Source organism: Struthio camelus, chromosome 2 (genome assembly GCF_040807025.1).
Source record: "Struthio camelus isolate bStrCam1 chromosome 2, bStrCam1.hap1, whole genome shotgun sequence".
NCBI classification, from domain to species: Eukaryota; Metazoa; Chordata; class Aves; order Struthioniformes; family Struthionidae; genus Struthio; species Struthio camelus.
In genome coordinates this window covers 155,855,203-155,876,590 of record NC_090943.1, presented here as the reverse complement: position 1 = coordinate 155,876,590, position 21,388 = coordinate 155,855,203, and the positions used below count along the sequence as shown (strand labels likewise).

Genomic DNA, 21,388 nt, shown 5'->3' with positions numbered 1-21,388 from the left:
GTACTTCCATAAATTTCTTCAAATGTAGTGATAACTGATAGACAGTGATAGTTTCCTTTTTGCTCTTAGTCTGTAGCAGTTCCACTGAGCCACTTATAAAGTTTGCAGACAACACTACCAAATGATTGGAAAAGTCATTTCAGCATTTTTGTTATGGCTTATGCTAGAGCAAGACTTCTACCTTATCTCAGTATTAACAAAAAAACATAACTATCTTTTCTCATAACTATCTTTTCTCATAGCCTTAAAATGGATATAAATGATAGATAAAGAGTAAAAAGTCTTTTAAAAAGCTTCTTTTGAGCATTTTCTAATATCTACATAGAGGTACAATTTCCAGTAGGCTGTGCAGAGAGCTAGAAGTCAAAATTCTCATTATGTTTGTGAGATCAAATGCTTTTAAGAATAAATTGAAATGAAATAGCAATTTAGGTAACTTTAAAAATCTTGAATTTATTGTAACTTATGACTTGCACAAAGGTAAGTGCACTGAGGTCATACCCTTTACAAATATAAGTTTTTTGTATTTTTTATAATGTTTTATTAGTCATGTCTGGAATTTCTCTAAGCTACAAAAAATAGCCTAAAACCAAGAAAACAAGTTTTATATCTCAAGAAAGAATGACCAGGGAAAATAGAAAGAAAAAGAAAACTCTAAAAGCAATAAATAGACACAATCTTGGGGACTTAATAAAAAAGACAGATTTAATTTTTTTTTTTTTTCTTGAAAATGGTCAGGTGAAGAATTAATTGTACACATTGATAAACAGGTAGAGAGCTCATTGTAAGAAGTGCTTTTCAGGAGAGAGATGGAAGTGAGGGAGAGTCTCTGAAGTACATAGAATGGAATCACTGAGTATTGCAGTAGGCAGGCGGAGAAGAGGGAGACATTTCTGAAACGGTGGCTGCTCCAATGCTTTGTAGCTGCTATGAACCCTATTGAGCTGAGATCTGTGCAGGTGCAGTACACTTCCAGTCCTAGTGTGCACTTCTGCCTGGTGCACTGTGGTACCAGGCTTGGTGCTGGCATGTGGACTTTCCACGCTTCACACAGGAGGAGAATGAGACTCAGAAAGAATATAGGGTTGTAATGGCAGTGGACTCCACCATCGTTAGTGAAAGAGTCACCCCTGTTCTGAAAAATTAGAGGAAGAAAGAAGTCCACAAACAGCTGGGCATTTGAGAGAGGGAGAGGAAAAGATGGAGAGCAAGAAGGAACTAAATCCAGGTCATGAAAGCAGAGAATTATGTTTAACATTTTTACTGATGTGAAGAAAAGGAAGTCAATAAAATGTTGAGTTGAAAGTCAAGGTTAAAGAAAGGAAGTTTGTTTTATGCAGAAAAAAATCTTGGAAAATGGAAAAGCAGAAATGGAAGAGAACTAGGACATGACTTACATTTTTAGGTACAATAAGTGAATTGTAAACATAGGCCAAAGTCTAATTCAGTCATTACACCTGACGAGAGCTTCCTCTTCTTCATTCTGTCCATTGAGAAGGGTAAGTAGACACAAAGACAACATTTCTTGGTGAAAGGCATGTCAGAACAACTAAAGTGATTAAGAAGCTGAAGGAAGAGATGTTTTAGAAATAAAGATTTTATATATTTTCACACTATGGGGAGGACTGATCAACAGGAGATAAAAGATCATGAGATAGGGGAAGGTTCATACCACCACGACACCTATCACTATAGCATTCCAACAGGTGCTTTCAGGTGCTAAGATACATACGTGCAAATATAATATAAAACCACAAAGCAAGTGGTTTCTCAAACAGGAGTATAGGGGAGAATGAGAAAACAAGAAGGATGAACACACAAACACCATAAACCTAAGATGATAATGCTGGAAGCTAGCAGAAACAGAATTCGGCATGACAAGAAGAGAGCTAGAAAACCCTGTCACGATATATGATCGTCATGAAGATGAACTGGTCCTTGCTGCCAAAGACGGTAGAGAGATCAAAGGCCATAAATAGAAAAAGGTGTCACAGAGTCATGCAAAAAGCGGGAGAGACAAGTGAGCAACGATAATGGATCCTGAATTGAAAATCACCATCTAGGGGAAAAAAACCGCTTTGCAAATCACTAGATTTCCCAAAAAGATGAACCTGGATGACATGGCTAAGGCATTCTTAAATAGAGAGGAATGAAGACCAAGATATCAGAAAAGATAGAGAAGAGGGGAAAAAGGGTTTGTGAGGACCTCATCTTCCATTTTCTCCTTTTGTTCTTAAATTAAAAGATAATGAGTACAGAATACCTCCTTAAAAGGAAGTGGACAAGCAATTTAGTGTAGTGTGTTCATCAGTGCGGATATAATATAATTATCTTATGGTGATGACTTCTGCCACAGAATAGGTAAAACAAAAGGAGTTAAACAAAAGGTGTGGAGTGCTTGGAAGGTGAGTGGTGTGGAAGTTTGTTATGAAACAGTATAACTTAATGGTTAGGAACAAATGAAAAAGCGATAGATAGGTAGCATACAAAGTGAGTACAGCTATGGGACTTCCAAGTATAGATATGGAGTAAGTATTAATTGCCTTATTAGAAGGCAATGAAAGTTGCACACATAGATGGAAAGGTAGAACTTCAGTTCACAGTATACATCAGATATATGTATATCTATATGTATTTATATATACATACATCCATACATGTATATGTATACATACATACATATTCATCAGTGTAAATACAGGTGTATACTGTGACCTCAGAATCAGCCAAAGTATATTTGACATCAGGAAGATGAGCCACGTTTTATGATTCCAACAAATATTTATCCGTGTAAGACTGATGAGAATTAAATATCTGAATTTAAAAATCTAGAAGCAAACAAAAGAATGGAAACTTTGTATCATGCTAACTATTAAGAGATTATTATCAATGGAATAATTCAGTTTCATATTTACTTCAATAAACATTTGCTTTTTCAGTTTAACTTCAAGCGTTTCAAAGTGCTTTATCTCATGCATCAAATCAAATCTTCCCTTTAATGAAAAATAGTTTGCAAGTAAATTTTGTTTTGAAAGCTGGTTCTGAAATCCAGATGACAATGATCACAGTGTGTGTTACTGGTTATTTCAGCAAGAATTTCGCGTTGTGAAAATAAACGTCATGTCTTCAACATTTGATGAGCCAGTTAATAAATGTTTTCTATTTTGAACATATCCCAGCTGGTCTGCCAAGGTGAAGAGCATTACAGAGTGAATTAGCATATGAAAGTAGAGATTAGAGCACATATTGTATGGATTCTGTTGGCATGTTTTATTTTACAGGGCAGAAGAGTAGACCTATCAGAATCAAAATCAAATTTGTCTCTTCTGACGTGCATAGCTATGGTACACTCTGCTAGTTATCTTTGAAAAATGCCCAAATTATGACATTTTGCAGAGAGTATGAATAATTGCCTTTGTTAGGCTTTGGACATGGTTAAACAGAGTTCATGGAAAAGTTATACGAAGGAGAGACAAACTCCTTACATGTAGGGAAATGAACAAGTGTTGGATCCAGTATAGAACATTATATAAGCAGTGTATCATCTTGCAGGGTACTTTTTGCATTGTTTGGCTCAATTCAATTCTTTTTCCAGAAAAAAAAAAAGTTTTGTTTTCTGTGGGTGGTTGCAGACAAACTATTATTGGAGTTTTTCTTCATAGCTTGCACTGAATAAACAAAATAGTCAGTACATATATAATAGTTTTCCCAACTTAGACATAGCAGCAGTGGCAGATTCAGAATCAAATATCTGACACTGAGCCAAAGTTTACACTCGCTGTGCTTTCCATATTTGGTCTGGAAAACACGTTCAGATCATTTCCAGTGCATGCTATTTCATTATCAAATATCTCTCTCTGTATATGTAAGTTTTCTTTCTGATCCAGTTGAAAATAGACCTCAGCAAGAGATTTCAAGGAAAAAAATAAACTGCTTTATACATATATATATGTACACACTTATCCCTTTTTAAATATCTTATTTTGGTGACTCTGTTTTGGAGAAGCTGTTGGATTTCTAAGATGAGGATCATACGATCAGTAAATAGTCTAGTTTTGTAAAGTGACTTGAGTACAGACTGTGTTCGAAAAGATTTTTAAAGCATTAAATAAAACAGTTGAACTTAAATCCTAAATAATGACTGATAAATGAGATTTTAAAATAGTTTCAGTATATGAGCGGGAGAGATGCAGAAAGAGATAAGTAAAATAGATTTTCAGTGATGAAGACTGATAACAAATCAAAGAGCGTAGGCAGCACTGACATGAAAATGAATCCTCTAAGCTAATTTACAGTAGAAAGTAAAATTTACTATACATGTGGGTGTGACAGCAAGAAAATAAAGCCGTAAGTACTTTCTAAGAAAATCTGCTCTTCTCTCCCTGTCCTATATATCTATAATATACTGGTATTTGTAGTAAAATAGTAATTACACCTCGTAAGAGGCATTGTTTCTAATCAGTGAAGGAGATAAACATGAACAAGCCAAGAAAAAAAAGTAGATGCATCCCTCTCTGTTGTCAAAGTTACTATAACTGTATAACAATATAAAGTATATAATCTTAAGAGATTTCTGATCAGTACTTCACAGAAAGGGGCCTCTGCATGTTTAAATGCTCAACACACAGACAAACTTGTGAATGTGCCACAAAAAGGATGATTTAATGAGCTCAAGTATATACATGTGTGTATAATTAAAGAGATGGCATCTGGTTTGCTTATCTGTAGTTTGTTATGAAATGTCTATCATGTTCCTCTGAAAGAGCGTACTGGGCAGCTGGGACGCAGAAAGCTTTTTTGGTTTCTTTCACCTGAAGAAACCCAAGCAGAGGAGGCTTGCTTAGAGCAGGCTTGGGGAGGAGAAGCTGCTGGGGTGCAAAAGCCAAGGCAGGAAAATCAGCTGAATGTGTAGGAATTAGAGAGCAGAAAGCCAGTAGAAGGGGTGCAGATTTACAGCCAGACCACAAAACTGGTGGAAAACAATATACATCACAAGGACCTAGAGGAATTAGGAACTGCAGTAACTGAGCATTAGGACTGAAACAAAAGGACTTGATCTGCCAGGACATGGTGGCTTAGGGAAGATCTTTTTATAATGATTGTTGTTTTGTTTATAATGATTGGTTATAATGATTCATTTATAACCAATGCTGTTGTCGATCTTTTCTCAGAAAACTGATTTTGAGTTTTCTCTACTTAAAAAGTAAAGGTAATGGTTTGTAGCCTAAGAAAATCCATCTTTTGAATGTACTCTAGTCATTTAGGGATATTCATGCTAAATGTATTGGCATTGGATGCATTGGCAGATCCACCTTTCAGCTTTGACTCACTTGGAGTCATTCACAGCATGTGAACTGTGCACCTAAATATTTTTTTAGACATATAAAAGCTCAGTAAGTTATTTCTGATAACAGACACACAATACAGCTATTTGTATTACCTAATATAATGTTGTAACAGATGACTACTTCACCTTGAGTTACTAAGTGCACATCTTTCATAAAATGGAACTGTTGATTTAAAAAACTTCACCCATAATCAATAGCTTTTCAGCTTCTTCCACTTCCAAAATCTGGGGAGGAGCAGGAGGAGGCTGTTGGATCTCGTCTGTAAGAGACGTGAGAAAAAAGAATTGGTCCCATTTACCTTGTTCTGGTAGCACCTCTTCCTTTTTACAGTAGGGATAGTTGATACAAATACTTTGTCTCATGGGTAGGCAAATGTGGTTATAGATGTTATTTCTGTTATGTTTCTCTGCAAAGATGCTACCATATGACTTTATATAAACAGTATGGAAAACACATTTGTTAAGCGGATGAAGTTGTTCTGCATTAAGTGGCCAGGATTTAACACTTGGGCTTTACCTTCCTAAATGTAGTACTTTGGCCACAGTATTTTGTAGAAATCATGAATTCTAAAGGCATATTTTTATTGGAAGTTGATATAAAAATGCATTACTAACTTATTTTTTTTTCTTCTTCTTCTTTTTTTTTTTAGGATTTATTTATACCTGTGGTGGAACTTTAAAAGGACTTAATGGCACTATAGAAAGCCCTGGCTTCCCATATGGATATCCAAATGGTGCAAACTGTACCTGGGTTATAATAGCAGAAGAAAGGAACAGAATACAGATTGTCTTTCAATCCTTTGCTCTAGAAGAGGAATATGATTATTTATCATTATACGATGGGCATCCTCATCCTGCTAACTTTAGGACAAGGTAAATAATAAACTTCATTAAAATGTGACCTGTGTTTGTATGTTAAAAATATCTGAGAGGCTGATAAAAGCTAAAGCCTTTAAATTATAGATTCTATCTCGTCCAGAGTTTAAGGTGCACCTTTTCCTTAGTTAACCAAAAATGACTTAAATATCTACGTGATGTGCTTTAAATCTATTTAAAGTAATTGCTAAAATCATTTTCTAGTACTGACATAAAACTTGCCATCTCAACAAAATGCAATGAACTAAGAAACGTATGGGAAACAAATGAGTGTGAAGGGAAGGTGAGATAGTGCTGGTCTCAGCCTGAGTGACCCAGTAGCTGTGGAACTTTTCTAATCTTTGCAACAGGAGGCTTTCAGGAGGGACTGGACAAGGATAACATCGTTTCTTAGCAATTGTGTAGGAGGAATTACAAAGGGATCATAAGAGTGAAAGAAAAATAGTTTGCCAATCTAGAATATAATGGGTTACCAAACATTTTTTATCAGTGCATAGCTCAGAGCTGTGACCCATATGTTCAGTTCTGGAGAGCTGCAGCTTGAGGGATATAATTTGCAGAAGCAATGGATATGCTATGCATAGACATATTAGTAGTGTTTACCGTGATAAAGAATGTAATATGTATTCCTATTCAGGGGACATCAAGTTTCATTTTACTCTCACATGGTGTTACTTTAACAGAGGAATGTGTCTTCATATACTGAAATATTATCTGGCAAGTGTTGACTTATTGTTATTTTTTTTTTTTTTCAATCCTGGCTAACAGACCAGTACTTCTTCACTACTAAGTAACATACTACTGGAGAAAAATTAAGATAGTAAGAAGTTTTTATCTCAAATCTTTGCAGGACTTTAATTCTGTTTGTCAAATGAGTAACAAAAAGCAGACAGGGGAAAATATAACTAGAATAAAGTTTTGTTTCTTTGTACGTCTGTTTCTATTTGTATTTCCCGTTTCATCAGTGATTGTGAACGCTTGTGATATTAGCTTCAGGCAAGAAGGCAACCCACAACTCAAAAAATTTCAGGACTGACTTTTGCAAAAAAGTCTAAGAACATACAGATAAACTCTTCTCCTTTCTGGCCACCCTCCAAAAAATAAAGTTTACCTGGAGATTTGAGCACATGCAGGAACCCAGAAAGTCCTCATGGTCAGTCAAGACTTTCATTGGTGTTTCTACTGGAACTGGTCATCCCAAAGAATAGATGAAAAATAATCTTCACAGGTAGGAAAAAAAAAAAAGGAATTACTGCTATTAACAAGTTACGGTTCTTACTGAGTTACTGTCTTCAGGAGCATAACAGAAAACAGGTGAAGAAAGCTAGTAGGATGGGAAGAAGAGGAAATTAATATGAAGTTGCAAAGGCAGATTTTTTTTTTGTATGTATCTTGTTCAAGCCCCTAAGAAGGGTGTGTGTGTGTGTGTGTGTGTGTGTGTTCTTCTCTGTGCTTAACTATCTACCTGTATACATAGATGCATAATGTGTACACAGGTATGCATGCAGGTTTCCTTTTTATTATACTAAGCCTTCAAAGCTGGAGCTTTAGGATATTTTTCTGAAAATATATTGATATCTTGAAAACAATCCTGGCAAGCACAGTGGCATGCTCAAAATCTTAGGTGTTGTGCATTTAGGATGGCACAACATTATTTTGAGGAAAGCCATAAGGAGTTCTGTAAAGCAGAAGAGAATAAATCAGTACTGAAAAAAGAGAATAAAATTAATCTTCTCTCTAGGTCTCAAAATAGACTTGTTTTGCATGTCTTGCAAGATCTTTCTAGCATGTGGGTACAGTAGAAAAATAGTACACATTTGTGTGAGAATAGAGAATCAGGTTTAATTTAAGAAAGTTTAAGAGTGAAATTATGCAAGCTTTACTAATTTCTTTTTTCATGGTGACTGAGATTTGTTTTCTCAGATTGCTGTAGCAAGTAGTAAGGCGATATTCCGTAGACTTCCTATTTTACAAAAGGTGTTTATTTAAGTCAGTAAAATTTTTCTTAAGTGCAGTGCTTGAGGAAACTTTTGCTCTAGCATGACAATGGATTTGATTGTTTTACCTGGTGACATTCAGAAAAATGTACATTAATCCCTCTTCACTTTATAGCAGACAAGAATGTTTTCTGAGGATTATACTAGTGTATCTGTATAAATATATAACTGGACTGCTAATAAGAGATGTTGCAGATTGACAAGACCACTCTCTTTTTCTGCTTCAGTACTTTGATGCAAAGAGGTTGTCTATATGATAAAAAGAGTTTTTGCAGTTGAGCTGTTTGTGAAACTCATGACTTCTGATACAGTACTCCAAGAAGTCCATCCTCATCCAACTTTGAATTTCCTTCTTTAATAGTTCACTTTAAAATTCAGTCTTGTTGAACTTTGCAGGAACAGACTCTCTTCAGTGATTGCTTTACAGCCTCAGCTGGTTTTGATGACACTTGTAGGACAGCTAAAGACTAACAAATGGAAGGGAAGAGTGTTAGTTGCATCTATTCAAGAAACTGTTCAGTCAATACTACCCATTCCTCATTTTTAAATTGTGTATACTAGATTTAGTGTGTTTAATTTTTACCTCAAACTGCATGCAGAAAATATCTTTTTATAAAACAGCTTTGAATCTCAATATTTTTTATCTGTTTGCAGTAAAAAAAAAAAAAAACTGTTTACTGGTTTTGACCCACACTCTCAGAAAAATTTAATTTTTATAAGTTTTTTTGGGGTGATGCGTTAGGCACTAATATTCTTTAGGGCTTTCTTTTTGCCTTCCCTGTGTATGTTTGTGACTTCTGTGTACCTTTTCTTTCCCCTACATAGCTCCCTGAAAACATAGCAAGGTTTTGGCTGGCTGCAATTACTTTTAAATTGCAGCTCTGGATAGACCTTACTTTTGAAAGCTGCTAATAATTTAGATTTCTATGCTGAATGAAGGGAAGCTGTTGCATTTCCAGATTGATTATTTTTTTCTTCTTTTTATAATTTCTGCATTTCACAGGAAGTGTGTGTTTTTAGCTGAATCATTTAAACCAAGTTTAATGAATATGCATATTAATCATGTTTTCCATTTTTTGGGTGTCCAGCTTGAGAAATAGGAATTCTGTTTGCAGTAGTGCTCAGAAATCTCGCTTTTAAATGAAGTTAATGAAAGATACGATTTGAGCTGATAAAACATCATGTAAATCAACAGCTTCGAAAAGCTGTCTTTGGAGCTATCTGATGATCTCTCTTGCATGTTATGAAAATAAATTTTAGTATAATTTGTAAAGAATTCACTGCAGTGTAGTGAGTGCCATAAGCCAGGGAGCAGGAGGAGCAGGGCTGCTGCACGTGGAGGGACAAGCTGGGAGCCGAGGTGACCCCAGTGCAGGCCGTGCCCTCACCGATGGGCGCAGACCCGCAGGGGCTGAACGCGGCGGCAGAGCCAAGTGGTGGTACCAGGATCCATTGACAACCCCAACAGGGCAAGTGGTGATCCCGGTCCAGGGTTGGCCCAGGGAGCCCCATCAGGACTAGAAGGAGATGGGGCCAAGGCCAGGGCTGGAGCCGAGCTACAGCACAGGTCCGAGGAGTCCCATCAGGAGCCCAGCTCCCCACAGCACAGGTCCGAGGGGTCCCATGGAGGAGGCAGGGCCAGGGCTGCAGACCAGCACTACTATGATGTAACACAGGGAGGGTCTGGGGTCCCTGGGCTGAGCTGAAGTGGAGCCCTTGGGCCCAGATGGAGTAGTGCCAGCTGACACCTTCAGTAAGGGCCGTTTGTGCCCTCAGGACCCTGACAGCATAAACAAAAATCTGGGAGAAGATTATTTAATGATTACCTTCAAAGTAAGATATAAATATTCTATGAAACATAAGTTAGGAAATAACTATAGAAATTGTTCATTGGATACTCTTCTTGTCACTCATTAATTAGCCATATTGAACAACAGTTTATTTAAAAACATATATAATTGGTGGCAGTGATATGATACATATGTAGACAGTTGAGAGAATGGCAACCCCAACTCTGATTTTTTCTCATAACTATTTTACTTTGCAACCATAATAATGTTATTTTAAGAAAATTCTGAGAGTAATATGTCACAGAATCGCAGAATCACAGAATCGTTTAGGTTGGAAGGGACCTCTGGAGATCATCTAGGCCAACCTCCCTGCTCAAGCAGGGTCCTCTAAAGCATATTGCCCAGGATCACATCCAGACGGGTTTTGAAGATCTCCAGCAAAGGAGACTCCACCACCTCTCTGGGCAACCTGTTCCAATGCTCTGTCACCCTCACAGTCAAGAAGTTTTCTCTCAGGTTCAGATGGAACTTCCTGTGGTTCAGTTTGTGCCCGTTGCCTCTTGTCCTGTTGCTGGGCACCACGGAGAAGAGGCTGGCCTCATCCTCTTGACACTCCCCCTCCAGATACTTGTACACGTTGATCAGATCACCTCTGAGTCTTCTCTTCTCCAGGCTGAACAGGCCCAGCTCTTGCAGTCTTTCTTCCTAGGAGAGGTGCTCCAGCCCTCTAATCATCTTGGTAGCTCTCTGCTGGACTCTCTCCAGTAGTGCCTCCAATGTCATATACTATCAGTGAGCACTGAAGAGTATGTTTGTCCCTTTTTCTTAGAAACGCTTAGACTTCAGCACTACTTTTGAAAGACATATATCATACTCACTAGGTATCTAAAATATCATTTTTGATCTAATTATTGCCCCAATATGCAATGTGATATTCAATTACTCAAGGGTAGTACTAATAGTAACTTTTGATTATCCACCCAAGCTCTGTTCATAGTTCCAAGTGAATATATCTGTTCAAATTATCAGTATCTAAATAGTTAATTGATGTGACATTTAAGCATTTGTCACAAAATTTAAAGAAACAAAATCAGGCCTATTTTAAACAGAGGCAAAATGCATCCTTGCTGCAGTTGCACTGAAATAAATTGAATAATTCAATTCAATATATTTCTGCGTTACTGTGTACAGTAGGAGAAACTTGCATAGATTTACATTAGAAAGCAACTTTCTAGTAGCCAAAGAGTATGTATTTTTCTAAAGTTAAAAATAAAATTATTTAGAAAATGATAACTCTACTAGAATGTTCTAGGAAAAAATATCAGAAAAATCCTCTATGTGTAGCCTTTAAAAGACAGGCATGGTATTGGGGTGTGGAAAGCTCCACTGTTGGCAAGAGGATATAATCTTTTTGTGACACATATTCATTTGTTTATACAAGTGAAAAGAAGTACAGATGCATTCGTGAGAAACGATGAGAAGTGGAGGTGTAACAAACTGGTGCAAATTGGAATTTTTAAACACCTAAATAAATGTATATTTTGTTTGTGTTTGAGAACCTCCAAGAGCAGCATATATCTTAGAATCTATTTTTCAATGTTGATATGTGTTACTATCTCCAAAGATATAACTGTATGTATTAAAACTTTTCCCAGCCTACTCATGGTCAAAAAATGATTTTGTCAAATAAGGTCATATGTCTCACAGAATTGGAACGGAAGTAGGCTTTGACATTCCCAGTGTTTAAAAGGTATTTGAGCTTATATTCATCACTTCTAACCCCTTGTTTTTAAACAAGATGAATCATCCTTCCACCTGCATTCCCTGTTCCAGTAAACAGGAATTGGGCATGTTATCTTCAGCCTAAAACTTCCAAAAGTTTGAATTTCATAGTAAAAAAAGCAAGCTCACACTTTTATAATAGTATTGCCAATTACTCAGAAAAATAATCCTTACTACACAACCGAGGAATAAGTTTAAACTAACCTTAACTAAACTAAACTACTTAATTTTTTAATACTTGACATATGGAACAACAGATGTTGATACATTAAGAATGTGTGTTACTGGCTATAAAAGTAAAATTAGTTTCCTTGTTCCCACTAATTAAGAACAGTACAAAAATTTGGAATTACAAGAAAATAAAGTTACTGAGAACATTTAATGTTAATTCACATTCAGTGTTGTTAAGGCTGCAGGGAGGGGAGTGGGCTGCTGACTAGGTCCTAACTTGACGTTAAGGTAACTGAACAGCGCCTGGAAAACTGCGGGACAAGACATGAGAAGCTGCTGGCCGTAACAAGTAATAGCCTTAAAAAGCTGCTGGATGTTGCAGACAGCGTCACGGCAGGTGGTCAGATGTAATGAAACTGGAACCAACGGGGAAAAAGCAATAAGTTTTTGTATTATTATTATTATTTGGGAGGGGATGAAGCTGGTGAAATGGAGGTGCAAGGGTAGCAAAATGGAAGGTCAAGAAACCAGAAAAAGTGCTTCCATTAAAACACAAAAGGTAGGCAAGTAACATAATAGGGCTGTTTGGGGGTGTGTGCTGGGCAGCCCTGCCCGTAATCACCTCAGCCTAAGCAGCAATGAACCAAACCTGTTGCTCTGACCGTAGCATAAGAGCTGGGCCTGCTTCTGCAGGCAGGAGGGCTGGGGTGGGAGCATGGCTAGGTGCTTTTCCAGGCCACTAAGGCAACACCTGCATGGATAGATCGAGCACCCTGTCATCACCCTGTCAGTGCCCAGGGTCCAGGCCTGAGAGCATCGGCAGTCACCCACCTCTTCCTAATTACTGTGCCAGGTGTTATCGATAACATAATCAGACATAGTGATTTATCCTAAAAGCCAAAGTCTACTTTCTCTGAATAATTTATATAGTTTTGGTTTTGTGTTGTTAGAATGTTAGCATTATCATTTTATCCAAAATGCTTTTCTTCTAACTCTAAAAGTTTACTGAAAATCATTCTTGGAATGAGCTAAATTAAAAAAAAAAAAAAAGTAAAATCAATGATACTTTAATTATCTTATGTTCTTACTTAAAGATAAATAGCATTAAGTAAAATATTACTAATCCTCACCTTTAACAGGTGAAAAATATCTTTCTGAAAGACTAGATTTTGCTTATAAAGCTTTCCACTTGTAGAGCAGATGAATTATAATTTGCATCTAATATATGCTAAATTGTCAAAATTATCTTAACAGAGATCTTATGGAGAAGGAAGGCTAGCAGGAGAATGAATGCCAATAACCAAAACTTTCAATGCCCTCACTTCATACCTCTGCCTAATTTTCTATTTCTTTTTCTAACTATCCCGAATATGTATTTCCTCTCTTGCTATATAACTGCAGATGAAGCCAGGGCCGAACAGGGAGCGGTTAGGCTAAGGTGCTATCCTTACTGCAGTTTTCAGCTTTTAACGTGTCACCTCATACCACTTGGTAGCTACAGTAATCTTTTTCTTCTGACTCCTTCTGGTCAGATTCCTTCTTCTGGTCCTTAGGATTTTGACCTTAATGTTCAAAGTTTTATATCTGCTTTACGTCCTTTACCATCTCCCAGGCATACTTGTCATCTTATTCTTATTCAGGATGATATTATGCTGTTATTTGTTAGCAATTACCTCCTGCGCTCCAGATGATCTTTCTCTTACTAAGTCTCCTCAAAACCAGTAGACAAAACAATCCCCATTCTTCTCCCTTGTTTTTACTACCTTCTTCCTTCACTCTTCCTATGCCAGTTTCCACTTGCAGAATTTCTTGGCTTTGGGATGTGTTTTACTTTTAATAAATGTCTTCGCTCCTTCCCTTCCCACTTCCCTTGGCTTTAGGTGATCTGTGAGGCACAGCACAGACAGCCCAGGGCTAATGCCAAAGTCTTGTGTGGGCAGAAAGCCATGCTGATGTGTTGATTCACCTTTCCGGCCTTGACCTAGGATTTTTTGTATATAGCTCCATACTGCTTCATGTATATACATCCTCTTATTCTCTGTAAGTTCTTTCTAGTATGAACAGCACCTTGTTTAGTTGAACCCTACAAAATCCCTTACTGATTTGCATCATCATTTGGCTTATACAACTGACATTTCAGATCATTATTAGAGTTACTTTCCAAGTTAGTCCTCTCCCTTGTATCTGCTGCAAAGACTGTTACTCAAGTTAGCAAACTCAGGGCTAATTAAATATAGAAAAATGGTAATGCTGTGAGGTTCTATAGTAAATCCAAAAAGAGACAAAATCTCTTTGGTTATTTAGTTAGTAAGCCTTTAAAATTTATACCAGAGAGGAACATTTGCAACCATTCAGGTCCTCATTCCTGAATAATCTTGACACCTTCAGCATGCAAAGCTTCCTTTTTTCACTCTCCTGAATAATCAAAGCCTATTTCAGCATTTTAAGTACCAATATAGACCAGTAGCTGACAACAGGGAGATCATGGACCATTTTCTGAACCTCAAGAAGTTTCCATTACTATCAGCGGCAACTGTAGCTCCTGAGCTTTTTGCACTCAGACCCTGTTTATTACAGACAAAGTACAGGCAGTTTTCTTCTCTAACTGCTGTTCCCTCCCTGTCCAAACTGGCAACCAGGGCAGAAACTGTGTGAGTTGATTAGGAGCAAATTCAGCACTTTGGAAACTGCTGAGCACTGAGTCATTGATTTTTTTCTTTCAGTTGATTCACAGTGCTCTAACTTTGTTCACTATTTACATGCAAAGAGAAGACACTGAAGAAAGGAGAGAACTTCCCTGGAGAATTTAGGGACCAGTGAACAAAACCAAATTGGATGACACCTTCACTTCATACGAAGAAACAGAAAATAAAAAGGTGTAAATGCCAGTCAAAGATCAATGAAGAGATAGGGAAGCAGAAGATCAAAAGATCAAAGACCAATACAGATGGAAAGATAGAACAATGGCAACTAAAAGAAGAAGATAGCAAGGGGAGCTAGCAAGCAAAGTGGAAAATAGTGAGACAGAGGAGAGAGACAAACAGGAAAATTAAACTGTGAACAAAAAAAAAAAAGAGCTGCAAAGGTATAAATGAAATACATGTAAAATGCTGAAAACAGTCTGAACAAGGAGAACACACAGCAGTAAATAAAACAAAGCTTCAGATAAAGGAAATACAGTTGAAAAAAATGTAGCAGAATGCAATGGTAAAAAGACACAAGATTTTTAGCTCTCAGAGATGGGTTTTGAGCAGGCAAGCCATTTAAATAGGAATTATGCTTTTGTGATCTGGAAATTTTGCATCATGAAGAAGTTATATGAAAGTAATAAAATGCTTAGCCCTGTGATTATAAACATGAGAGAACAGTAGCTCACATCACTTGATCTATATTATTGGGAATATTTTTGTATGGTGTTGAATTTCTAGATATCCGTTGAAAGGGAAAGGTAGAAATTTAAAACCGATGCAAGAAAGTGCTTGTTCGGACCAGGCACAATTGGCTTCCTGAATTTATGCTCACATTATTGCAAAGAGGCCAAGATCTTAGCAAGATAGGAAAAATGGATTAGACATTTACATAGCTAGCAAAGTTATCCCAAATTAAATGGCAAAGATCAGAAAATTAAAAAGTTTCATAGTGATTATCTGAAGATGGAAGTAACTTTCTTCTAACTGACCTTAGGAAGACATTTCCCCATTATTACCTCCCAGCAGATATCTCTCTTTGAAGTAACTAGGCTGGCCAGTTTGTCTAGTTGGAAGTAGCTGATGGCTGTTGGCTTGACTTCTTGTGCAATGCCAGAAAAAAACTCTTTTACAGCCTCTGATAATTGTTATCCTCTGGAAAAGCTGGTAGTGTCATTTTACCAATGAAGAGTACATATATAAGAAGTTTTATAGGGAAATGAATATGGTTTCATCTCTGAAACCCACCTCTGCTAAATATTAGTTATTCTTTTTTCTTTGTTATCCTATTGTGGTTATAAGACTTGAAGTAGTCTGGGAAACAAATATATCTTAAGACTCTCAGCTGGATCTTCATGTCATCTGTAACACTGGAAAACTACTGTATATGTTCCAGCACTGTCCTTACTCCTCAACCCCCATGTAAAACAACCTTGTGTTTACAGTTCACTCCAGCCATAGCCTTAACTCACTAAGGTCCTTCCTATACACCTCAGTTTTCAGTGCTCCTACTCCTCCAGTCTTCTGCCCCTCTATTTCTGTTTTGAACTCTGATTTCCCCCTTCCCTCGACCAGCTGTTTGCACCCATTCCTTTCTGCCCACTTACACTGTCACATAAACTTTTGGCAAAGGTATTTACAGAGCAGAAAACTTTTTGTTTGCCAGCTGTTAATGTCTTATCTGATGTAGTACCTTGCAACTGGGGACAAAAGTTGATTTTTGTTGTGGAGATCACGTAATTTATGACATCATATCACTGCATTATACCAGCAAGGACAGGCTGTGGTCGTTAACCTTCCACCTATGCTTCAGCAATGAAAGGGAGAAGACTGGTAGCTCACAATAATCACCTCATCCCCAAAAGTTATAGTCTATGGCAAAGACCGTTTTGTTGCTAGAGTGTCTAACTTAGAGTCGTTTACATTGCAGTATGGTAACTGACTGTTAAACTAAGTGTTAAATTAACCTAGTATTATTGTAGTTGAGAATATCGATAAACTTACTTCATAAAGTCGTTAACTGACTCAGAATGTTCCTAGAATAACCAGATGCTGCTTTTCCTGTCTTTGAACGTTTAGTTGCTACATGAATAGACTATTTCTATTGGTTTTGAAAAAAAGCATGATCATTCTATTTTAACTGATATGTCCGCAGAAAGTCAAAAGAAACGTGTGTGTACATGTACGTATATATGTGTATGTGCATATATGTATTTATAAATACATATATATATATATAAAAATACAAATACTGAGAAGTTCTGCACTGATTAGAAGGAAATCATGTTTTAGGACATATGGCTCACATTATAGAACTTCTCTCTCTCTAATAAATTTGTCTTAAATTTTGAATATGGTAGCTTATTACTGAAAAGTAGCTCCTACAGATTACATTACATTACAGAGTTTTAAATGAATATTTTATTATGCAAATTATTTATGTAAGTATAAAATAGGTCATATTTTATTTTACTAAAATAAATTGTAATGTCAACAATTTACAAGAAACTCCTACATGTGCTAACGTGGAAGAGCGCCTTTAATTACAAGTAGGTTCTTCCTAACAAGTATTGATATCAAAAAATTTTTCTCTGAATCTGTTGTTATTTCTTCTTCATCCCTGCAACACTTCAGGACCTAAATGCAGCAATATGTATATATACCTATATATATATGTATATACACCCACACACACATAAATGCAGCAATATATATACATATATACACGCACACACACAAATTTTTTTTTTAGTTTAATCCAAAAAACTCACTCATGAATTTATACTACAATCTTATATGATATCAGTTAAGTTACATAATTCCAATGAACTTCTGTTTTCCCATTATAATTACTGCCCATCTGGTTTTCAAGATGAGCTGGAAACATAACTTGATAAAATAAGGACCGATTGCTTTTTTGTAGCTAAGTATCTTTAAAAAATGAAATGAAATTATTGAAAATGAAAATATACGAAAATAATGAAAAGCAAAACCCTGAATGACGTAAAGAGAAAAAATATGAAATTTATTCAGCTTTAAACAGCGTTAGAAGTTCCTCTGAGAGACAATAAATTCTCTTTTCTTGTTCGTAGTTTAGCGTTATTTTCTGTATATAAGCTCAAATGTGTATGAATATAACACTAAAACTGGGTAAGTAGACCAGATTTTCACTGACTCTTGCAGGAGGAAAATTCTCATCCCCTTTAGGTCTTCTTTAATAATGTACACAAGCAATCTGCTCTTGGACAAATGCTATTCATTCTTATCTATAGCCTGCAAGAAAGCAATAAAGATATCTACTGTTAAAGCTTGCAGATGGGCCTTTCTCTATATCTCTTCAACAAGGTGGTTAAAATTGTTGATGAGAACAGCACACTGGAGTAACAAACATCGAGGTATAAAGAATAGAGCTTTTATTTTTGGATAGGATATTAGCTGTGGGAAAAAAATGAAAAGGATCTCGTGTGACGATCTAACTGATAGCGTAAAGACCAAGTATAAAAATGAGGAATGTTGAGAAGTGATAGGGTATATATGGATAGCATATATGATGTATGTCTTTTATTATCAATTTCTGGAAGATCAGAAATTTTAAGTTAAAAAATGAGTACGACTTGACAGGAATAAGATAAGGTAGATGGGTATAGCAGACCCATGCAAACTCCCAAATGTCTTTTTACATATGTGAAAGTGGCAAAGTCCTAAGTAAAAGCATCTTTACTTCCAGGATACTTCTGTCTTGTAAATAAATTCTTGAGACAGTACAGTACTTCAGTCATCATTTCAGATGCAGCTATTGATAAAACTGGAAAAAGTGCTCTACAGTTTGAAGGCAATGGTAAATATTCAAGGATGGAATTTGAAGTATGTAACCACTGACATAAGTTTGCTCCCACTGTAAAATCAAATTTTTTTCTTTTTGAAATTTGAAATTATGAAGTCCCCTCTCAAGTTACTGCCTTAATAGGAAGTATATAGGGTGGCAATTGATAGTCTATAAATACAATCTGGATGAAACAGCTTCCGTGACATGCTAATCAAAGGAATTGACCCTTATAGTCATTTGATTATTAATAATTACAAAAATATCCTTTGCCCAGTCCCCATGCCATTTACACATGTTATAGCAGACCATGTGAAAATGAATCACGGTTTTAATAGTTTTTATTAACTAGTTGTATTTCCTTTGTGGATTTCAAATAATTACAGCAAGTGAAAATAGATTTTAAAATAAAATTAGGAAAAAATTCATTCTCTTCACAGTATTTTTTTTTTTTGCTATGAAACTGTTGACATGCCATGTCATTCTTAAGTAGCTAATATATACCACATGTATCTTATCCCATCATGTATCTCTTAGTCCATCCTGCTCCACAGTCCTTAATGAAACTATTTTCTCTCTCTCTGTCCTACCTTTCCTTTCCCTGTTGATCCATTGTAATTTGGTTATTCTCTCACAATTTTCCTTCTGAAGATCATTCTTTAAGATCTTATTCTTACCTTAACTCAAATCATGAAAAGCACTCAACTACATTTTTATTTCCTGAAAAAAATCTGAACAGATTTCTGCTTGTATGTCAGTGCAGTTCCAAGATAACAGTTTTATAACCTGAAATAAGCATCTTATAACAGCAGATCCTGATAGGCTTTTGACTTTTGATATACTGAACCTTACAGTTATACTTGGCGCAATTGATTGTTCAATATTGTGCAGAAGATTTTAAAAAGTTTGTATCCCCCCTTGTGTTTTGACTGAAGTGGACTTAATCCGACTGTAACTAAGATTTTTTTGATGGTTGTCTAGGGAAATTAAAACTGGCTTTTCTCAGAGTATTATTGAACTTGGTTTTGTTGTTGTTACGAGCCACGTTAGGTTATCGATGAACATGCTGTAATACCACGTTTCATTACTATGCTAATCTGAACCAGATTTGTATGGCAGTGGTTCATAACATTGATTTGTGCAGGGCAGGGTTTTTTGACTGACATTCAGCCGTGAAGATGCCATTTCAAACACAGAGTTTTTAAAAAATAATAACCCTCAACACACAAACACAAATTCATTTACATTTGATTATATTTAATGTACTTTTTCATTTTTTAATTAAAATTGTGTTTGCTTAAACAAAATGCTTCTTACAGGTTGGTATTTAAATAAGTGGTCATTTATCCCTGGTATTGAGTTCAAATATAAAATTCCAAGAAAGATTTGGAGTTAGATCAACTTCTGAAATTTTAAATAAAACTTAATCACTATGTACCTTGTTAATTATGCTGTGATCTGAGAATAATATTTGCTTTGATTTGTTACCTTGCATTGTGTCTCAGTGTTTAGAAAATGTTATATTTAACATTTTTATAAAACAGTCATTTATCTAAGCAACGGAGAGATGATGCAAATGTTTGAAAGTACCTATATAAGTTTGCTTGTTTCACTGCATTTGACTGACTGATTGCCAAAAGTAACCACGTGTGTTGGCATCGCAATGTGGTTAGCTCTCACATCCTTTTTTTTGTGTATGATAGCTACAGTAATGATTTTTTCCCTTAAAAGGCTTGATTACTGCACTATCTGACAGTGTTTATCGAGAATTTTTTTTAATGTTGCTCAAAATAACTCATATAATGGAACTAAGACAACAGAGCCTAACCTACTCTTTGGTAGTTGATCAGTACGTTAACTAGGTGAACTCATATCTGTTTTATTTTGTTTTGTTCTGTTTTGTTTTTTGTCTTTATTTAAACCTACTCTCCCCTCTCTCCCAGTTTAAAAAAAGATACATGCTAGGTGGAGACCTAGCAGATAAAATTACTGATAGATGTGTGTTTTTTATGTGCATAGTTATTCTGCAATCCTAAATACAAACACAAGCTACATTTTTCTTTTAATTCTAATTTCAACAAAATTAATAGAGTCCCTAAAAAAATATTACCTGACATGAAGGTGTTACTCCAAACAGATAATTGTACCACTAAATTTATCTGTTTGCTAAAAGACTGGATTCTCAGCACATAATCAAAAAGACCTTTTCATGACGAACTTCTCTTACTAACGTTAAGATGTTACTTTATAAGTAAAAGCAGTATTATATATTGGAATGACTGTCTCTAACAGTGTAATAATACTCACATAGCAGTGTCCTTACAACTGTAAACGTGATACTCAGTCCCTGCTACAACAAGTTATACTTATTCCCTAACATTTAAAAATATTAGACAAGCATTATCTCTGAATATTTTGCCAAATAGTACAACATTATACACTGTCGTGCATAGCATAATGACATGCAATAAACTGTCAAGGCAGATGGAAAATGAGAAGTGTGTTCTACTTGCGTATTTATTGCTGCGATAAGTTACTTGTGTTTTGTCCCTCTGTGACATAAGGGTGCTAAATATATATTGAAAGCAGTGATGTTGATGATGCATTTATTTTACAATTCACTTCACGTCTTTGTTAATTTTGGAAAGACTGTTCCTATATAAGAAGACTTTCAAAATTTCGGGTCAGAAATAGGTACTTAAGATCTTTCTGTTATTTTACACTGAATTTAAATGTTTCACTGTTCTTTGTGTATTCAAAAATTCCTTCCATCGTTGCTGTGTCTTTCTGTTCATTTCATAGGATAGGAGTTGCCTCAAGAGAGCAGTTAATTAATTTGAAAAGTTTTACTTAATTCTTGATTTTTTTTTTTAATTTGAAACTTTCAATTATACTGCACAGACATTTTTTTCCCT

The 21,388-nt window shown here is 35.8% G+C and overlaps 1 protein-coding gene across 2 annotated transcripts in view; it reads left to right on the top strand.

Moving 5' to 3' along the window:
- The window catches only part of CSMD3 (CUB and Sushi multiple domains 3), a 711,519-nt gene that overhangs the window by 78,374 nt on the left and 611,757 nt on the right, over nt 1-21,388 (top strand). For both annotated transcript variants that reach the window (XM_068933141.1, XM_068933140.1), the window contains exon 2: nt 5,998-6,220. In XM_068933141.1, the coding sequence (XP_068789242.1) occupies nt 5,998-6,220 (223 nt within the window). The remainder of the gene's footprint in view (nt 1-5,997; nt 6,221-21,388) is intronic.